The 21,115-nt window shown below is 33.8% G+C and overlaps 2 protein-coding genes across 4 annotated transcripts; one reads left to right on the top strand and one right to left on the bottom strand.

Annotated features, from left to right (window-relative positions):
• Positions 1-1,524: 1,524 nt before the first annotated feature.
• LOC113749437 (probable beta-1,4-xylosyltransferase IRX9H) lies at positions 1,525-4,804 on the bottom strand. Its single transcript, XM_027293180.1, has 4 exons — positions 3,699-4,804; positions 2,674-2,923; positions 2,319-2,533; positions 1,525-2,007 (listed from the first exon to the last, which is right to left on the bottom strand). Exons 1-3 carry the CDS (start codon positions 4,502-4,504, stop codon positions 2,360-2,362), a joined length of 1,230 nt encoding a protein of 409 aa, XP_027148981.1. The 5' UTR covers positions 4,505-4,804; the 3' UTR covers positions 1,525-2,007; positions 2,319-2,359.
• Positions 4,805-13,717: 8,913 nt separating this feature from the next.
• On the top strand, positions 13,718-20,642 carry LOC113750220 (lariat debranching enzyme). Of its 3 annotated transcripts, none has more exons than XM_027294199.1 (11): positions 13,718-13,818; positions 14,239-14,363; positions 15,742-15,899; positions 16,797-16,918; positions 17,327-17,520; positions 17,849-18,031; positions 18,108-18,226; positions 18,305-18,444; positions 18,727-18,840; positions 19,829-19,938; positions 20,113-20,642. In XM_027294199.1, exons 2-10 carry the CDS (start codon positions 14,241-14,243, stop codon positions 19,906-19,908), a joined length of 1,233 nt encoding a protein of 410 aa, XP_027150000.1. In that variant the 5' UTR covers positions 13,718-13,818; positions 14,239-14,240; the 3' UTR covers positions 19,909-19,938; positions 20,113-20,642. The 3 variants fall into 3 exon arrangements, with proteins under 3 accessions (XP_027150000.1, XP_027149998.1, XP_027149999.1); XM_027294197.1 differs by having other exon boundaries at positions 19,823-19,938; XM_027294198.1 differs by lacking the exon at positions 13,718-13,818 and having other exon boundaries at positions 13,987-14,363; positions 19,823-19,938.
• The last annotated feature ends 473 nt before the right edge of the window (positions 20,643-21,115 follow it).

The raw sequence follows: 21,115 nt of genomic DNA, 5'->3' as shown, positions 1-21,115 counted from the left end.
CATTAATAAAATCAGTCCCTGTTAATCTCAAAAGTGAAGCAAAAGTATTGACACATATATACCCTCTTTGTCTCTTTAAGAAAATAATTACTATTAACATAATAAATAACAATCAATACTTAAAAAACATGTAAATAGTTTTAAAAACCTAAAAAAGTTTTGACCTTTTACCTCTAGTGATTTTGATGGAATCTAAATTGTGCTATAGTAATCACTTTTTTACACAAATCCTTTACCAAATGTAATATCACGAATGGCTGAGCCTCTACTTCCTTGATTTTTTTTTTTCTTTTGTAAAGCTATTTTGATTTTTCTCAGATAATAATGTTATTGCAAGTGCTACTTGGCGCTTTAAGCATATATACCTCCAACTATTTGGTGCCAAGTAGCAAAACAAACTATATTTGAAGCAATTTCTTTTTTCATATTTTCAATATTTGTTGGCACAAGTTGTTCAGGGCAATTTGGTCATTTGAATGCTCCTCATTATGACACTCGGTCATGTCTACGTGAAAGATGAGATCAATGTAATTTGAAATATTAGAGAGTATTTATATGAAATTGTCAGAGAGCTCGAGGGAGGTTTTTGAAATTATCCCTTGTATCTATCGCTCCCTATTGTGTTTTTAAAGTTGTGGGCTCCCATAGAATTAGTCTTGACTCTCATAGAATTAGTCTTGACTGAGCAGCTTATTTTACACGTTTAACATATTTGGATCCTTTAATTTCTTAAAAATATTTCCAACTTTTAATGGACTTTATTCCTTTTCTTTTTTCTCTCTCTGACAAGTGACAACTTTTGTTTTAGTATTTGGCACATTTTAGTAATTTATATTCAATGTATATTAGTGGGACATCGATGCACTAAATATTACGATTTTCTTAACATGAGTAAGTATAAGAATTGAGGTATCAAAATGATAGTTCTCCCATATTTAGAGGATCCATTGCTCTCTAAACATGCAACTACAGGGACAACGGTAAGAAAATCGGAGTGTCCGCTGACCCATGTACGTCTAGATAAACGTGTGTAGATATCTTAATGTCTTCAAAAAAAAATTTTTTCTAAAATGGGATTGTCTCTTGTGCTCTTTCTTCCATATGGAGGCAGTATATATTCGTAACTGATGTTGGAACTTTTAATTGGCTTTTGTTCTTTTTTGGTCTTTTAAAAGAACGATATAAACAAGAGAAATGGAGTAATGATCATTTTCTCATTACGGGAATAGTATTCCTACATACCGCGCATTACAGAAAAATATCTCACAACACATTTGTCTGCGTCCTCCTCCTCCTCCTCCTCCTCCTCCTCTTCCTCTCCCCTCCGGCGCTCGTGATTGCTTTTCCTTAACGAGCATAAAGCAGCCAAACCTACACATACCATTGCTACGTTCTCAGCACCTGATGAAGTGACATGCCAACCCCTAATCTTACTCAGGCAGCTACAAGTTATTGTACCCATTGCTTTTCCTTAATATAGAACAGGAATCTATTGAACAGAAAAGTTCTTGAGCATTCCCGATGTAAATACCAAAGAGAATAAAAGAATTCAAAACTATGTAGACCATATTTGTTCATTCTAATCCGAGTCCTAGTTCATGCACATTAACAGTAATGTGCAATGGTATCTCAGAAGTATCCAGCAAAGCTACCTGCATAAGGTTGGTGTAGGCAGCCGCAACATTCCTTACCTATGAACAGTTAGCAAAACTCTACAACAAAAATAGAATGCACTTCCGCTGCAGGCATATCCTCTGCTCAGCACTCCTTAACTCTGAACAAATATCAAAACTCTACAACAAAAACAAAGTGCACTTCCCCAAAAAAAATATCCACCTCAACCTTTGCTGGCGTATCCTCTGCTCTTTGCTGGACGTGGCATGAGATGAGAAAAAGATTAATGAACAAGCTCTAGCATATCTCTTTGAGAGCTGCTTCAACTTGCTGGGAGTCACTGCATAATAATTTGCTCCCACATGAAGGTGCTCCACCAGACTACGAGATGAGCTATCACATAGAGAAAGTATCAATTAGCTGTTCTTTCTTTTGCAAAGTACAAGAAATATCAGATAGAAGCTTATGTCAACAGCAATTATCATGTGAAACAACCTCCAATCACATAAATGATTATCACATAACAATTATTACCCAGTGTTTAAACTTTTTATGTGTGTTTGCTTGTCTAGGAGGCTCTTGACAGTCAAAAGGTTTACTATGCTTCCGTTGCTTTTTATTCTCACAGAATGACAACTCTCTGTATAAATCTAATTTGCAGGGTTAAAACCATTAGACAGTCTATACACAAGTATAACACATACCTCCAGGATCACACATACTTTGTCCGCTGTAGGCATAAAAATTAGCTATTATTTGAAATAACAACATCAAGATTTTTCTGAAGCAGCCAGCCTCTAGGATAAGAAACTTCACGAGCTTCCAAATGAAGGTGCCAATTCATTATCCTCGAACAACCAGGAGGGATACCCTCCATTTGACTTTCATCTTCAACAACTTGTTCTATAAATGTAGTTTCCTGTAAGGAAGCAAACTAGTCAATTAGTTTTGACCCTGTGCTCTAAACGTGAGAATTTAGCCATTTCAAAAACAAAATTTGAGTAAATGACACTCTAAAAATTAAATGCATAAAGTAAACTGCAAAGCTAAACTTCATACTTGGAAACCCTCCTTCACTGTGTCTAACTGCCGAATTGGATCTGAAGTAGGGCGTTTCCACCTCTTTGGATCCCACAATATTGTACTATTGAAAGCAAATCCAGACATATCAACATGGAATCTACGAAGTCGTTTACTCTTCTCATTTGTGTGCCATCCGATTACTCCACTTCCATTACAGACAGGACCTTCCATAATGGCTTTATTTTTACTCTGCGCCAGCATAGCAACAGGCCAAGTACCAAAACGACTATATAGGAAGAAGAGTAAAAGTTAGGAAAAGCAAAAAGATCACTTAACAACCCCATACTTTAGGCAGTTGGGGAGGTGGGGGTGTCAGAAGATAATTTCTTACAACAATTGATTTAAAACTGGATAATTCCTTATAATAACTGAATAAATACTTGATAACAAAAGGAAAATTCTGAAGAAAAAACAGCTAGTGCAGAAATTCAACAAAAATCTAGAAGGTTATAGATGTATTATGATCGATTCCCTCTATACAGAGGGGTCCTATAACAATGAAAGAACAGGATCTATCATATTTGTGATCTCAAAAGCAAATAAATCAAGACCAACAGTGACTTTGACCTCTAGTAAACAATTTAAATCTTAAATATGTTTCTTTTACCGTTCCAACTGTACCTCTCATATAACCAAGTCATGCTAGGACATCATACAATTCAACATCTACGTGAAGCCACAGCTGCCTGCCCCTTATCACATAATTCCTCTTCTACATTTATGTTTATGTCTTCAATCAAAACATGTATAAGCCAATGTCCCAGAGTTTACACAGCCCCTTACTACCAATACAATTTTCACACAGTACTACATTTCAGCTTTTCAACATTTTTAATAAGCCCACCTTCAAAGTCATACATAATCCTATAATTGATATGTGTAATGTTTCAAGTTTCATTCGCCAGACCATGATAAAAGCACCACTATTGCATCCCAAGCAATACTACAAACAATAACAAATTACTGAAAAACACTTGCAATACGAGTAGTAATCAAGTTACCTGATTGCTCTCAGACTCTCAAACAACTCAAGTGAATAGATGTTGTCATCATCAGCGAAGTAAACAATCCCATCAAGCTTATGACGCTCAATATGCTCAAGAGCTGTGTTCCTCTGATGCACGCCCCTGTCCTTTATATCGGTCAAATTCTTCTTTGTCACCAAATGCCTGTACATCACCCCAGTCTTCCTCACAATATCTGCAGTCTCCAACGACGCCGCATTCATCTCCACCACAATCCACAACAAGGGCGGCGGCACCAGCCTCAGGAGCTGCCCTAACCTGTTCAAGTAATAAGCTTGAAGCGCCCGATTATATGTCGGTGTCACCACAATCAGCTGCTTCCTCGGAACAAAATCAAACCTCTTGTTCACATCAACAACCCCTAATTCAACTTTATCCACCACAAAATTCTCCTCTGGCTTCTCAACCACTAAATTCTTCACATTTTCCTCCTTAACAATTTCCACAGGCTTAGCGACAAAACTCTCGTCAAACGAGAAATCACGGCGTCTAACATCCTCAACTCCGCCAAATGGAGCCATACCTAATAGAAACCCTAGCGAGAAAAACATCGAACACCTATAAATCCACTTTTTCCATGAATTCACGCCTTTTCGCGAATTTTTAGGGAAAAGGCCTCCCGCGAAGAATTTAAGAATGCCGAGACCGAATGAAGGTAACGTTGATGAGGCTTTCCCGTTATATAGCACCTTGTGAGAAGCCGATTCGATGGAAAAAGGATTTCCTCCGTTCTGATACGGCCGGTCGTGGTACGGCGACAACGTTCTTCGAATCGATGCCATTTCTTTCAACTTAATCCAATTAGCATAAAGAGCTAGGTCATCACTTCCTCCCGTAACATCTACTACTCAAGAATTTTCCGATTCCGGCGAAATTATTCGGCAAATAAAATTGCGAAGAAATGCAAGTGAATAGTTCGTCCAGCCTATTGCATTACTCGGTTAGAAATCGAAATTCTCCCAAAGTAAAATGCTTAGTCCCTAAACAATAAAAATGGAGCTGAGATTCACACAATATTTGGGATTTGGATGAAGAATTGATGAGCAATCAGCTGCAGCCTGTACAGCCAGTGCGAGATCAAGAATTTGCCGGCGGGGGTTGTTTTTATTTCTTTATTTTCCTTTCCGGAGTGGTTTTATACTAGTATTTAAAAAAAAATTGTTTATATGCTCCTTCATGTTTTCGATAAATCTTTATTAGCCCATCATGTTCAGATACAACGGTACAATTTGACAATAAATCTCTATTTAGAAGAGGCTTTTTCTTGGCGTTTATCTCCATCTCTTCAGGAATATTTAACTCCAAGCTATGAATATTTAGGATATTTGCTTTTCGATGTAGACCTACTGTTATAGGCAAAATTTACTTATATGTTATCTACTAGATTTGATTATTTTATTTGTAGTAAGAGGATTGATTACAACTTACAAGCATCCAACCTATTCTTCTTTATCTCGTACACTTCTGTGTGTTATTAGGATTACTACATTTTGTCGTCACATGTCTTTAAGTTTTGAAATTATAAGATATACGCTAATCACTTTTTTTATGAAGTAATAAATAATTTTTAACATTTGAAGAAAAGGTTTAAATAAAGGGCTCTTTACTATAACATAAGATTTTGCTACACAGTTATATTCTAAAAATTTATTTTAATTTCGATATACGTGATAAGCCTTTCAAAAATGTGATGTAACCTACGCATAACATGTTTTGCTAAGAGGTGCATGGTAAACCTGCATATGTCCCCGTATTTTCCGCGTAGAAAAAGAAAAAGGAAAGGGGCTGCCAATGACCAAAAAGAGTTAAGAGGTACTCCAAACCAAAATATTTCAGGGGGCTGTACCATTATATTTGCAAGATATAGGTGTTGAAAACAAACATTTGAGAAGGATGAAGAACTATTTTAGCAATTCCTGCGGAGAGTAGTTTGATAGTGCAGTGCGCACCGGAGGCGCCAGCTAGGAATACTACTGTGGCCTTGGTTGTGACTAAAGTGAGCTGGCAAGTGGCCTAATATAAACATGACACGTAAGGAGTTGGGGTCCAGCGAGATCATTGTTTTTGTCTTTTTCAGTCTAATCAATGTCGGAATTGTTACTTCAAAGAAACTAATCATATTGTTCTTTTGACTTTTGAGTCTGCCAAAGGACTAGATTACAAATTTGTAATAAATGGAAGGGGTAATCATCTCGTAATTGAAAGTTGAGGTAGGGACTGGAATTGAAAAACCAACTGATGTTCATGATTTTTCACCTTGTTAGGCAATTTACTTTGGCTTGGATTTTTTTTTCTTTTAAGCGACTTTAGCTTTGAATTTCAAAAGGACAATAACTAATGTAGTAATAGTACTAGTGGACTGGTAGAGCTAGTCTTGGACTCAAATGAATATTTTGTGTTTTGACCAACCAAAATTAGGAGCATGTTTCTTCTTCTTAAATAGTCTGGCTAGAATTGAATTTTAACAAGACCATAAATACTGCAGTACTAGTGGCCTTGGACAAAAATGAGTTTATCTTTTGAGTTTTGACCAACCAAAATTAAGAAGTTTCTTCTTAAATAGTCTGGGTAGGATTGATTTTGACCAACCAGAGTTTTGACCCCTTACCCTTTTCAGTCTCGAACTTCCAACCGCAACCAGATCTAAGATGGAACTCACGACCAGAGGATCATGACCGGAAAAAGGTTCCACCGACGGGAAAGGAAGGGAAGGGGAGGGGAAGAGAGGAGGGAAAAAAAGGAAGAAGAAAGAAAGCGGAGCAAAATGAGAGGAAGGAGAGATAAAAAGGAGCGGCGTGGTGACAGTGGTGGATAGTTGTCGTGATGTGTGGTTTGTGATGGTGGCTGAAAGAAAAAAGAGGTTATAATTTTTTATTTAAATTTATTATTTTTTAGGTGTATTCGAGATTGTATATATTTTTTGGAGTGTTACTATACATCCCAAAAAAATAATAATATAATTTTTGACAAACAACTCCAAATTTTACATATCCTAACTTTTCCAAATTTCATTATTAAAGGCAACTCATTCTATACATATATAAAAGGAAAAATCGTTCAAAATGTCCCTCGTATTTTGTACAATAACTATTTTCATGCTTCACTTTTAGAGTGTACTTTTACGTCTCTTATAAATTCATATTGGTCAAATTTGATCTCTATTTAGGTTTTCGACTAGTTTTTAATCGAAATTCATCACGTACCTTACACGTGATCATTTTTAAAGGGCAAAATTATCAAATCAAAATTTACTTAATTCGATCCATTGTCCCTTACATTTTACAAAATAAATTTTTTTCCCTCATATTTCACAAAATGAATTGTTTTGTCATTCACATTTCACAAAATAAATTTTTTATCCCTTAAATTTTACAAAATAAATTTTTTAATCCTTCATTGATTATGCGTATGAATAATTTTTTTTTTAAACTCATGTATATATCTATTTGATTCCACGTGAAAAATATGAATAGCATGTAATATATCTCTATTTGATTTCACCTGAACGTACCGTGCAGATGAAATTAAAATAGATATATACAGGGGTTTAAAAAAATTTATTAGTTTTTCACTCATGTTTATTTTCTTTTACTTGAAAATTAAAAACAAAAAAGACATTTAATCATAATTATTATCAAGTGTTTATATCGAATTAAATTTGGACAGAAAAAATAAGCAAAGAAAAAGTATGACAAAAAGAAATAAGTGATTGACACTTTCAAATTTTACGATAATTACAATGCAAGAAATTCATCTGTTGGTCTTAAAGGTGACGAGTAAAAATTTCAAATTTAAATTACAATTTATTAGCATAACTATAGAATTCGAGTTAGGACCGATTAATTAGATGGCCTAATTACACAACTCAATAAATTAATTATTACCAAAATAGAAAAGATTATAAATATTGAATAGATTCACATGGTAAAATCAAATATATATATATATTTATATATATATGGGTTTAAGATAAAATTATTAGATTTAAACCTATGTATATATTTATTAAATAGCATATGTACAACTACAATTAGTCTGTTTAGATGAAATCAAATAGAGATATATTAGATGTTATTCGTACTGTTCATGTGAAATTAAATATATATATATTTTAAAAAAATTATTCATACACATGATCAATGAAGAATGAAAAAATTCATTTTGTAAAATATGAGAGATGAAAAAAATTTATTTTGTGAAATGTGAAGGACGAAACAATACATTTTGTAAAATATAAGGGACTATAGATGGATTATATAAATTTTGATTTGACAATTTTTTTTCCTAAAAAATGATCACATGCAAGGCACGTGATGAATTTCGGTCAAAAACTATTCACAAACTTAGATAGGGACCAGACTTGACCAATATAAATTTATAAGAGATGTAAAATTACACTTTTAAAAGTGAGGGACGGAAAAAGTCATTTTACAAAATGTAAGGGACATTTTGAACGATTTTCCCTATATAAAAAAACACTTTAGACATAATTGTTCATAAATTTTCATCCCACCTCCTATATAATTTAGTAATTCCACACATTCTTCTTAAATTAGTTATGAAAATTGTATAAGAATATAATGCAAAGACTTGAAGCTAGAAAATAACCATTTCACCCTTTATTCAATCATTGGATGAGCTACATGTTATTGCATCATTAATAATTGGATTTTGTATGAAATTAAGACAATTTAAATGTCCGTAACAAGACTTAATTATTTCTTGACCATTATAATCATAACTACAAAGTGATTCAAATTCTTCTTCTTTAGTCTCCTATGTTTTAATATCGGGCAATCATAATTGCAATGTGATTGAAATTCTTCTTCATCGTTCCTGTGCTTTAAAATGTAACTATTGTTCAATATATTATTGTTCTTCTGCTTCTTTTTCATTTTTGGCTCTAGGTAATTAAGGAGATATGCTTCTTATTCTCTTACTTAATTTGATTTGTTTTGATTGGTTAATTTGCATAATTGTTTTGTTGTTTTTGTTTACAATTTTGTTAGTAATAATTTACTGTATAAAAAATGTGTTATTCCTTTTTGGTATGTGAGTTATAATCTCTAAGAAGTAGTTCAAGAATTGTACATCCAGATGTAATTTGTTGCATTCCATGAGTTAGAGTAAAAAAGTGAGCATCCTTTCTTGTAGCAACACCATACATGAAGCCATTTTATGCTATATATTTTTGTTATAGGCACTATCTAAAAGAATTCACTAGAAAATTTTTTAAATGAAGTCAATTTAAAAAATGCTTGTAGAATATATTCATTGGCAATTCATGCCAGAATAATTTTCCATATAATGGTTGCATTAGTCAAATTTGTGTGAAATTACTATGATTGAAGATAATTTTAAATTATGCATTATTGTGCGGTTATGTTTTCTTATATCATTATATTATTTTCTATTCTTATTTTCCCTTCATCCTTGCACTAACTTTAAATTCTACTAAGTGATTTTCAAAAATTGAATGCATTACAATACATTAGTAGATAAAATTATTATATTACTTTCTATTACTTCTAATACTTCTCGCAGTTTTTTCACTTTCTTTTTAATAAGACATTTCAAATTTGTTAGTTACTACTTGGATACTTTTTTTCACAACATAGGTACCAATTCCTGCATATTACGCGGGCCTCTCCCCTAGTCCTCAGTTATAAAGATCTTGCAAAATGATAAAGAAAACTTGTTCAATGATTGATGATATACATGTTGCATTGCTAGATCTCGTATCGTTGACACATGTTTTGTTCTACACGAATCTAATAAAGTTATACTCTTTTCGTCCCAATTATTTTCTCATATTTTGGAAATTCAACTTTTTAAAAATAGTGGTTTGATTGTGATGTTTGTGCTTCTCTTTTCAATCTTACCCTCACAAATTTAAATTTTGAATTTGAATAGTAACATGCATATGATTATAAGAGAGGGACTATATTGAAAGAAGAGATTAAAAAATACTTTGACTTTGTCAACATGACAAACATTTTGGAACATTCTAAAATGAAAAATATGACACTTTCAATGAGACGTAAGGAATACATATTTTGGTACATTATGCTAATGATAGTAATTTTTTTGATTATTTGTGTAACTAGTCTCTTAATTTAGTTAAGCAATGAGTATTAGACAATTTTCTATAACAGTTAAGAATCAACAAGAGTTTGAAAGTAAATTAGAAACCTTACGATAACTTAAATAATGTCATTACCAACTAAGGCACTTAAGTGCCTTGAGGGTAGGGGGGTCAAAGGTTTGACACCTACTTTCATAATTATCACTTATGTGGTTTCTTTAAGATCTAGATTTAGTAGTACATACGCACTTTTGGTACGAAAATGATTTAGTTCCCTCTAAACTTTAGTTGGATTTGCCCAGTTCCCCTTCCTCTTCCCCATAGGTGAGTCAGTTGTAAAAAGTAGTGTTCATTGACCAGGGGGAAAAAAAGAGCAACGTAAACACTAGCTCAGCTTGAAAAAATAAAAATAAAAAAACTCTTTATGTTATTGTGGCAGCCTTGAAATAAAATTAATCTATCCATGATTAAGAGCCCATTAAAGACTATGATCGAACCTTTCTAATAGCTAGTTTGTGAGTTTAGGACAGAAAGAAAAGGATGAGAAAACTTAATTATGAGAGAAAAGAAGAGAAGAGAAATAATTCTAATGTTGTTTGGGAGTTTTGGAAAGAAATGAAATGATTTGGACATGGAAGTCAATACAAATTCATGCCATAGCTTTTTAAGGACAAGATGGGTATTTAAAAAGTATTAGTAGGCTTTCAAGAGATTTCTCTCGCTTTCTGCCCGAATCTGGCTGGAAAAGTTTTTTAAATTGTAGCGCAAATTTTATCCTTCTAAATCCGTTCCCTTCCTTTCTTTTTCTATCTCATGAAAATCTCCAAAACACATGATAAGTCAACTTTTCCTTCATTTCTTATCTTTTCTGTTCAAATCTTTCCATCCAAACTAGCCATAAGGGTGGCCATGGGGCGGGGGTTGTCAAATAACTCCCCTTGTTCCCTGCCCCTATCTCCTACCTCGTTTCGCGAGGGAAGGAATTAACTTACCATATTTAACAATCTGTTCATTTATGGGACAATTTTATCATTCATTCTATCTTAAAATATTCAATAAAGACATGCTCATGTACTCAACTTTAATCCATTCAAACGAGTTGCAAAATACTAATAACTAAAGAAAAAATACAACCTGTCAATACCATGAAAATGACATTAAAACATCCGATTGAGATGTAATAGGATCAAGTCACAACTGTATATTCACTTACAATAATACAATTGTAAACAACACTAAATAAGATTAACAAACTGTCAATATGGAAACAAAACACAATAAGTCAAGTAACTCAAGTTACATTCCAGTATTCAACAAACTCAGTCAAGTTGATTTCTCATATTCAATAAACTAAAGACAACTTTTCTCTTCATCAGCCTAACTTAAGAATTGGATTATAACTAAATTATTATATTGTATATATATGTATTATATATACATCTATAAATTTAAATATATATATAAATTTTTTTGTATGCGGGGAATCGGACGGGTGTATGTTACCCCTCCTCCCCGATTTTAAGGCAGGGAGAAATTTTCTCCCCCACCCGCCCCATTTCTACCCTCCCAAGACGGATGCCAGTGGGTACCCATCCCCGTTGCCACCCTTAAACCTTCCTCATCAACCAAATTCTATTATTAGGAGTGTTCACGATCCCGATCCGTAAAAATTGGGTGACTCATTTTGTGATCCGTATTTGGATTCGCAAATGCACAGATCTGGATTATGCAGATTGGATCAATTGGATACCCGATTCGTATCTAAATTTTAAAATTAAAAAACTTATAAATCCCAAAAATAAAATAAAATTTAAATGTATTAGAGTTTCAAAATATCATGTAAGTGATTTGCTGCACTTAAATATGAGTTTTTAGTCAAAATTAATCAATATTTTTTTGTTGCAATATAAAATAACTTTATATGTTTTTCTTATTTTGATTCAAGCAAATAATATTCGATATTTCATTTACAATTCTTTTATCCACAAATTATATGACAATATGTTTAAAAACTTAACACCATATGCAAAGAAAGTCTATCTAGAAAGAGGACATAAATATAAAAATAAGAAATAATAGATAAAACTACTATGAATTAGTGGATTTTATGCATAAAAAATGATAAAAAATAAAAAATACTATGCGAATTAGATTGGATATCCGCGAGTCATAAAAAATGATATTTGAATCTGATTTGTATAACTTCTTGACCGGATGTGATCCGATCAACATATAATTTGATGGATTAGATATCCACTAATTCAAGTCGAATCCTATTCAGATGACTTGATCAAGATGCATATCCTTGCCTATTATGTGAGTGTGTTTGTATAGTAAATTATTTGCAATAATTTTTTTGCAAAAATATACTGTAGCACTTTTGGAAAAAGTGCTTGAAGTTTCAGGTCCCAACATCTCTTTCCTTCTTTTTCCTTTTACCTTTTTTCCTTGACTTTTTTTTTTTTTTTTTTTTTGTGTGGGTAAAACCTTCTTCCCTAATGGCTAAGGCTTCGTTTGGGAGTTGAGGATTTGGATAGAAAAGAAAGGAAAATAAGAGAAAGTTTAGTTTTCCTTTATTTGTTACTTTTTAGTAAAAAAGAAAAGAAAAGAAATGAGAGAATCCAGAGAGATGAGCGGTATGCAAAACATTTCCTCCCAAATTGGATAGAAATGAAAAGAAATTTTGAGGAAACTTGTCAAATTTTTTTAAAAAACTTATTTTGTCCTTAAAAAGGTTTTGAACAAATATTTAATGACTTTTATATCCAAAATCATTTCATTAATTTTCAAAACTCCCAAATAACATAACAATCTCCTCTTCTCTTCTCTCCTCACGTACCTTTAGTTTTCCTTCTTTTCTTTTCTATCCTAAACTCTCGAACTAAGGTTCCGTTTGATAACACTGAATCTGAATTCTGAATTCTGAATACTGAAATAATTAATTTGCTGAAATTTAAGTACTGAAAAGAGATATATGAATGTCTGAATCTTAATGCTGAATCTATTTATACTGTTTGATAAATATTCATAATTTAATACTTAATAAGTTAGATGGTACAATTTTGCCCTTCTATCTTTTAATCCAAAAAGGAAATAAAACCTATGATTTAATTAACTTAAAATTGTTAGGTATGAAAATGACAATGATTGTGAAGAGCAATGCATACAATGACAATGTTTCTTTGTGTGGGAAAAGGGTATGGTTTCATTGTTTTGAGAATGGGAAAACGAGTTTTTAATAGTCTAAAAGCACGTTCAATTACATTTCTCAATCTTGCATGTGTTTGGTTAAAGCGTTCTTCTTTTGATCTTGGACGAGAAGCATTTCGAAAATCAGACAACCAATATCTTATATTTCGATATGGTGTCATAAAGCCACGTGTGTGTGGATAAGCTGCATCACATAAATAATATTTATCTGTACAAAAAAATATATATAAAAAGATAAATGTTTGTGGATGAAAATTACTGCAAAAAAAATACTATTGTTAAAAACAATTTTTGAATAGAAAATATCAGGTTGTTTTGTTTAATTAGATAAGGATTTTGAATAAGGAATATTAAGTTGTTTAATTAGATAAGGATTTTGAATGTAATTAACAAATAGGGATATATTTGGTAGATAAGATAAAGTAGTTGAAGTAAATCTATTGATTCTTATCAAATTAAGCATTCAGCTACGATTCTTGTGCTGAAAAAAATACATACAAATTCAGCACCACTTAATAAGTTCAGCAGGTGAATTTTTATTTATCAAACACCCACAACATCTGAATGTCTGAATGAATTAGTTTCAGCACTTTTTTATGTTATCAAAGAGGCACTAGGCCTAAAACAAACAAAACAGAAAAACTGGTATCAAAAACATTTATAAACTTTAAAAAATAAAATAAAATTCCGGAAGTACCCTGGCGAACTCTCTCTGACCTCGCGCCATTCTTCTCGGGCAAAAGGGAAACATCGCAAATCCGTGGCAAAACCCTCCCCGTCAGGCCATCACTCACACCTCAGGTTATTCGGACAATGCATAAATCAATTTATGGCCGTTCGATTTTAATATAATTGTTTTTACTGATATATTGATATTCCGTTTTCAGATAATTTATAGTTTTACTTGCTTAACTTCAAAATTGGATTGTTTTCGCTGATTTAAGTAGCGCAGATTGTTTAAACATGTTTAGATTTGAGAGTTTGTATCGTTTTTGGTTAGCTCCGTCTCCAAGAAATATTTTTTTTATTTGAATTTGGACTAGCAGAAGCGGTTTATGTATACGCATACTCTATTTGATGAATTTTATTTCGATTAGAAGGTTGAGTTTTCAGTTTGCCAATGTTTAATTAGTTGAAATGGCACCAAGCAACTGGAGTATTTTTCCAGCCCTGAAAAACTGTGAATGGTTTGATAAATCAAAGTTGTTGTTGAATTGGTAGAGATGAGGATAGCAGTGGAAGGGTGTATGCATGGGGAATTGGACAATGTTTACGCAACCCTATTACATTTGCAAGAAGTGGAGAAAGTAAAGATTGATCTACTCCTTTGTTGTGGTGACTTTCAGGTAAGGGTTATTTACTCCTTTTTTTTTTTTCGGTCACGCTGTTATGCTTGTTTGAGTGAGTTTTGAGTTCAAAGCTATGTTCTTATTTTGTTGTCGTGTTCATGGGTGCCGTGTATTTTTTTTTTGGTCTTGCAATCTGCATGTTGTTTTGGTATTATAATATTTATTGGATTAGTTGCTAAATAAATTTTGGGAAATGTAATGTTCACAAGGAATAAATTAAGAAGAACAACAGTAGATAAACTAACTTATTGATCATCCTATGTTGATCTGTTATACATAAGTAAATGAAGCATAGATCATTATTCCTGTAGCTTAAGGGGTTAAGATGAGAGTCCATTCAGTAAGATTTAATTGTCATCCGAATCTTTTTCTTGGCTTGTTTGAAACAACCAATATGAAGCCATTGATAACTATGCAGGGTGTTATCTAGGTATATGTAATTCCCTTTTTGTAGTATCTTTTAATTCCACAGAAAAGTAGGAGAGAAGAAGTGTTTCTGGTGCAGCAATTAAAAGACTTGAAGGTAGTTCTCCATAATCTCTCCGTTGCTAGCATGGTAGGGTGGTATTAATTTCCTACAGAATGGAAATAAGAGCATGGATAGCACCAAACTGGATTCATTGTACCTGGCTGTAAGGCTAATACAAAAACTTTTAAACTGTAGTATGGCCTTTCAGGAGCTTTAGATGAACTGAGCAACTGTATGTCGCAAGATTGACCAGAATGGAGTCTGCTCAAGCCTATTTATTAAGATTTGAAGCACTAATGGGAAGTTACAACTGAAGAGACAGCCTAGCAAACTTGGAGTTTACCCAGAAACTTGTGGTTAGATCACAGTGACTTGGATAGCTTTGCTTTCCCAAGAAAGTAAAATCCTGAGGGAAAATAAGAAGTATGAGGATGAAGAAATTTGGCAAGAAGTATCTTTGTAATTTAAAGCTCAAGCGAGCAGCTCAGAGCTCTCTATCTTGCAATGAATTTACGTTTTTAAGTTCCCACTCTAGGGCAGCCTCTGAGATTGAAATCAGAATTAATACAACTATACTTATTTTGGCTGGAGATATAGGGTAAAATTGTACAGTTATTTCTGTCCATTTAATTCCATTAATCAAGATAACATGGTTGGTTGCAACAGAATTTATTATGTATCTGAGATGAATAGTTATGTTTTGTGGATGTTGTGGCTTGTGCTTGTTTTTGTTCTTTCCTTGGTCTCCCTTCAATTTTGATATGAAGTCTCTCTCTCTCTCTCCCTGCCCTCTCTCTCCTTGTTGCAAAACTTCTATGGAGCTTATGCATCAGATATTCTGTTCTTCATCTCCAATTCCTTCTATTTATGTAATGAATACATTTAATATTTTATTCTAATGAGCAGGCTGTTAGGAATGAAAAGGATCTGGACAGCTTAAACTGCCCTCAACATTACAAGAGCATGAAGTCTTTCTGGAAGTACTATAGTGGGGAAAAAGTTGCACCATTTCCCACTATATTTATTGGGGGTAACCATGAAGCATCCAACTATTTATGGGAATTGTAAGTTAGCTAATTCCTTTTCAAGTTTATCATCAGTGGATGTTCTACATTTTCAATGCTGCTTTTGTGGCCATGTTATGTGTCTGAACTAGGATTTCTTCTTTTTTCTTTTTGATGATGAGTACTCAGTGCGTACATGTTGAAAAGGAACCTTTATTGATCTTATGCCTGTTCAAGGGTTGATGAATGAAGTTCAATGTCCATAGAGTTCTTTTTCAGTATATAGGTCAACTAAATGCCCTCTCACCCCAAGCTTTTCTCAACACGATTGGTAATACTAAGAGTCGCTTTTTCTCTTGGTATAAGTTTGTCTTCTGTCTAGGGTTCCTTTTGGATCTACACTATATAGTGATTTTTGTTACTGAGCTTGTCTCTGTCAGTGTTATTGAGCTCGTCTCTGTTAATACACGACCATAAGCCTGATTTAGTCCAGTAATAGGTTGCTTCCCTTATCGAGAACTTATAACTTTGGGATCCTTTTTTTCTCATTAAAAAGCTACTTTAGACTTTTGTTACTTATGTCCAATTTGTTGATTTACTTGACTCTCTGGTTGCATACACGCTTGTATTTCCTCTGATAACTTGATCTGCTTGATAACCAGGAAACTTTTTTTCAATTTAACTTTCTTCATCATTGATAGAAATCTTGTATGTTTTATTGATGTTATGCTTCCTTAGTTCTTGATTGTTTCTGTACCCCCCGGCTGCCATTGGTTGCATAATGTGTATTGTGGTTGTAGAAAAATAGTTTGGTTATTAATTAAGTGCTTAAGTTCGAATGGAAAATAAAATGCATGTATTGCAACTGCAAGTGTGATGCAATTTATTCCTGCTAATCATTTGTTTGAGAACAATTACAATGACTAACTAATAAGGATATTTTCTCTGTTTCATTAGATACTATGGAGGATGGGTGGCACCAAATATATACTTCCTCGGGTTTGCAGGAGTGATCAAGTTTGGAAATATTCGTATCGGTGGACTGTCTGGAATTTATAAAGAGTATGATTATCATAAAGGTACTCTTCTATGGCATGCACTTATTGCCTCGTATGTAGTCCTCTATGATATTTATGCGCATGGGGAATTAGAGCTTGGGTTGGAATTACTCACTTTATGTCCATAGTGAGTTGAAAGTGTAGTCACTGGGCATATTTTAATTTTCAAAATAGCCTTCTAGTAAAAGGAAATCTTTAGTGATCTCAATATGCTTATGCTATCTGGTTATTGACATGTTAAGGTAATAACATATATGTGATGTGTTAACTAACTGTTGACATATTAATCAGAAATGAACATGTAAATCTTGAAATGTATCAACTCTGCTTTGAAGATTGATAGAAGTTCCTGAGCGGATTTTTTTATTTTAGCTGTTGCAAATGGTATTGTTAAAGCAATATTTACAGAATAACATTTTGCATGAGCAGGGCACTTTGAAAAGCTTCCCTACGATAAGAAAGATGTTCGGACTGTTTATCACATCCGTGAGTATGATGTTCACAAGCTCATGCAAGTTGAGGAACCAATTGATATCTTCCTTTCACATGACTGGCCACTTGGCATTACTAACCATGGGAACTTGAAAGATCTTCTTCGGGACAAACCCTATTTTGAGGAAGAGGTAGTCACTCAAGTTGGCAGTTTGAAAGTATTATGTGATTCAACATCTCATGTTATTTCCACATAGTTAGTGTCGTTGGTTTATCTTTTCTGTTATCTTTGTTACTTTGGTAAGAATACCCATACTTGCTTCTTCTGATTTACACATGTAAGTTTATGCACGAGGATATTAGGCTTTGATGATATTTCTCTTGCTTATTATCATCTATCTGTATATAATCATTAGCAACTTTTGGGTGGATGAGTTCTTAAACCATTCTCATTGAAACTTGTATGTGTCTATTTTGTATGGCATTATTTTTCTCCATACTTACAGAAATTTTTTGTAGATCAGAAAAGGGATTTTGGGTAATAAACCATCTGCGGAATTGTTGGATGGATTGAGACCCAGTTACTGGTTTGCGGGACACTTGCACTGCAAATTTGCTGCACTAGTTCAACATGGGGAGGATGGCCTTATCACAAAGTTTCTTGCGCTTGACAAGTGTGTTCCAGGAAGAAAGTTTTTGCAGGTATTTACTGGCAGTATTGCTTGTTTACTAGAGAGGCTTTTACTTTTATAATTTGAAATTCATTGGGGCTTTTTAGATTGTTGAAGTTGAATCAGGACCAGGACCGTATGAGCTGCATTATGATGAAGAGTGGCTGGCAATCACAAAGAAGTTTAACTGTGTTCTCCCTTTAACAGTTCAGCGTGCAAATCTTAGGTGTGTGTATTTCATCCATGCGCATTTGTTGACATTCTTTTTCTGTACGTTTCTGCTAATTGCATCTTTTGGTTATAGTGGTGCAACACTTGACATGCAAGAATGCCGTCAGTTTGTGAGAGACAAATTGCAGGCAAGAGGGGCCAAACCTTTTGATTTTGTGAAGACAGTTCCATGTCATGATCCTTCGGCTTTGGTTGCTAATAGCTCCTTTTCTGGTGATGACCAAAATGCCTGCATTTTTCTTCAAACCTTTTTGCTTAAACATCGCATGACTCCATAGTAAATGCTTCTAGTTTCAGTTGGTGACTGTGATCTGAAATATACTTCTCTGCCAATGAATCTGTTAGGATGAACTTTGTGATCGTTTTGTTAGTTAAGACTAGTTTTTGGTGAGAGTAAAATTTTGCATTAAAGATCTCTTGCAATATTTGCCTTGGGTGTTATACTGCATGGTTATTAGCCAGCTGATGATATCTCTATTGCCCTCTTTCTTGTAGGACATTGTAGGAATCCTCAAACTGTAGGTTTCTTTCAGTTTTTAGAGCTTGAATATCTTCTTGATGACAAGTCAAGGCAGGTAGCAGTTAGTCCAGCTTCATTTACTTCTAAAGGTACAGTATTGAATTCTTTGCCCAATTTTCATGTTATATGTGTCCCCATGATTTTCTAATACTGATAAGCGTCATATGTTATTGTGCTATCATAGTTGTTGAACTGTCACCATGAAATATATGCTGCCACCTACCATATACTAAACCTTGGTCAGCTCTGAAAAACAAGATAACTGACAGTTTGGAAGCATAAGGAACAAACTGGAAGAAGTTGTGGCTTTTAAGTTGCGATAGAACGTCTAACAGATCTTTGCAGACATTCAGGTTCAGCAGCAGTCAAAGGACATTCTGTAATTTCTCCAACCTTAAGTTGAACTAAGTGGCAGACAAGTTCCTTGACGTGAATCAGTGATTGTTTCTAGGAAATGGCTTCAGTGTTGATTTAATCCAATATTTGAAAATTCTGCACTTATGGAAAATTTTCAATGTGAAAGCAATTTTTGTACAATTTTAGGTGTATTTTTTCTGTTAATAAAATTAAAGAACCATGAAAGGGGGGAAAAGTTAGGATTCTTCTGAAGTCCTCTAAATGCTCTGTGTCCTTGCTTCTGAGGCATCCAGCCATTGGGGTCAAGTGATGACCTAAAGACGTCATCTTTATCTTGGCCATCCCAGTTGGAAGGTCTTTTCTGTTGATGTTTAGATCCACGAGAAGATGCTTACTTTGTTCTATTTGAGGAAGGAGATGAATATACTTCGGTGATCCTTTGTCCATAAGAGGTTCTATATTGATGTTATTGAGTAATTTAGAAATATGAAGAACCAGTATGTCTTGTAGTGTGCAACTGGAAGTTTTGTCTACAGCTATCTATCCTGGCATATTTTCTACAGTATGTCTTGTAGTGTGCAAATGGGAAGTTTTGTCCACAGCTATCTAACCTGGCGTATTTTCCATGTTCTTTTGTTGTTTTAGCTTCACAGTTGAAATCATCTTTCCACTTTTTGTGGTGCATCCTGATCCTTAACAAGTTTCAATTAATAGTTGCAGGCTCCTTTGATTGTGTTAGTGAAGACATTCCCATTGATGATGTGAATGATGAGGAAGAACTCAAAGCAGATGAGATGTAAATGTAGAAGGGATACTTCCTGTTACTCTCGGTAATTACTTTCTCCTATTTGAACTAAATTATAGAGTTATCTTTAATTGTTTTTACAATGCAGAATGATGATACTTGTTAAAACTCTTTCATAAGAAAGGATTGGGGTGAGATGTCTGGATTGTCTATATTACCTACATTGCTTCATTTAGTTAATGATCTTTGACATTGCCAGGCTAATTGGGTTCATTATTCTGGAGAACAACACGAGAGGATTCAGCTATGTTTCCAAGGATTACTGTCTTTTCCACCTTGAATAGTTTGGTTAGTGATAACTTAGGATAATTTGGTTCGTTATGCTGGAGAGCAGCATGAACAGAGGCACTGTGTGGGATTTGTTCAGGATCCATAGAAGTATCATCCTTCAGGCTCAATAGAAGTATCATCCTTCAGGCTCAAGACTTTACTTTTGCCAAAAGTAGGCTATAAATGCAGGCACTATATGGCTGATGATAGGATAAATTTCTTGTTGATATGTACTCGAACTCAGATCCCTATAGCTGATGATAGGATAAATTTCTTCTTGAATATGTACTAGAAGTCAGACCCTTACGCCTTAATATCGGGATGCCTGTAACAATTTCTTTATTCCGACATGATGCCAAGCCTTAAGAGTGTTGTTACTTGATGATTGTTTTGCCTTGAGAAGTGTCATTTGGTTCCTCATTGCCGAGTATTCTATTTATTCGTGCTGGATTTTGTGAATCCATCTTAGTTTTGAGCTTGTACTAGCTTGGACAAAAAGAAATGCATTCGTATTTCATTTTTGGTGGTAAATGTGGCTTCCTATGTTAGGGAAGACAAGTTTTAATCAAGATATTTTTAGGCAACTGATGATATTCTGCAAGTCTGGGTATGCTGGCTTTGCTTATAGAATCTATTAGTTGCCAAAAGGTGTTAAAATTGGTCTGATATTGCTTACAACTGTTTTTGTGGCTCGATAGAAGTATCATCCTTCAGGCTCAAGATTTTACTTTTGAAGATAATAGGCAAAAATGGAGGCAGTATAGCTGATACACAATACATCAAATTTCTTGTGGAACACGTACTTAGAACTCAGATCCTTACACCTACTATCCTCCGGGAATGCGGATACAAATTTTTATTTGACATGATGCCACGCCTTGATCAGTGTTTTGGTGCTGGATGATTATTGTGCCTCCTTGAGAAGTGTCATT

Source organism: Coffea eugenioides, chromosome 10 (genome assembly GCF_003713205.1).
Source record: "Coffea eugenioides isolate CCC68of chromosome 10, Ceug_1.0, whole genome shotgun sequence".
Classification (NCBI taxonomy): Eukaryota; Viridiplantae; Streptophyta; class Magnoliopsida; order Gentianales; family Rubiaceae; genus Coffea; species Coffea eugenioides.
The sequence above is the reverse complement of the archived record's forward strand: the minus strand, read 5'-3'. Positions and strand labels throughout refer to the sequence as shown.

Bases quoted from the DNA above. Each gene is read 5' to 3' on its own strand.
- LOC113750220 (XM_027294197.1), top strand. From the start codon at position 14,241: ATGAGGATAGCAGTGGAAGGGTGTATGCATGGGGAATTGGACAATGTT. The intron at 16,919-17,326 runs GTACTCTTCTAT...TTGCATGAGCAG, and splicing joins AGAGTATGATTATCATAAAG to GGCACTTTGAAAAGCTTCCC. The intron at 17,521-17,848 runs GTAGTCACTCAA...AATTTTTTGTAG, and splicing joins AACCCTATTTTGAGGAAGAG to ATCAGAAAAGGGATTTTGGG.
- LOC113749437 (XM_027293180.1), bottom strand. From the start codon at position 4,504: ATGGCATCGATTCGAAGAACGTTGTCGCCGTACCACGACCGGCCGTAT. The intron at 2,924-3,698 runs GTAACTTGATTA...CTTCCTATATAG, and splicing joins GAGAGTCTGAGAGCAATCAG to TCGTTTTGGTACTTGGCCTG. The intron at 2,534-2,673 runs GTATGAAGTTTA...GCTTCCTTACAG, and splicing joins CAGTGAAGGAGGGTTTCCAA to GAAACTACATTTATAGAACA.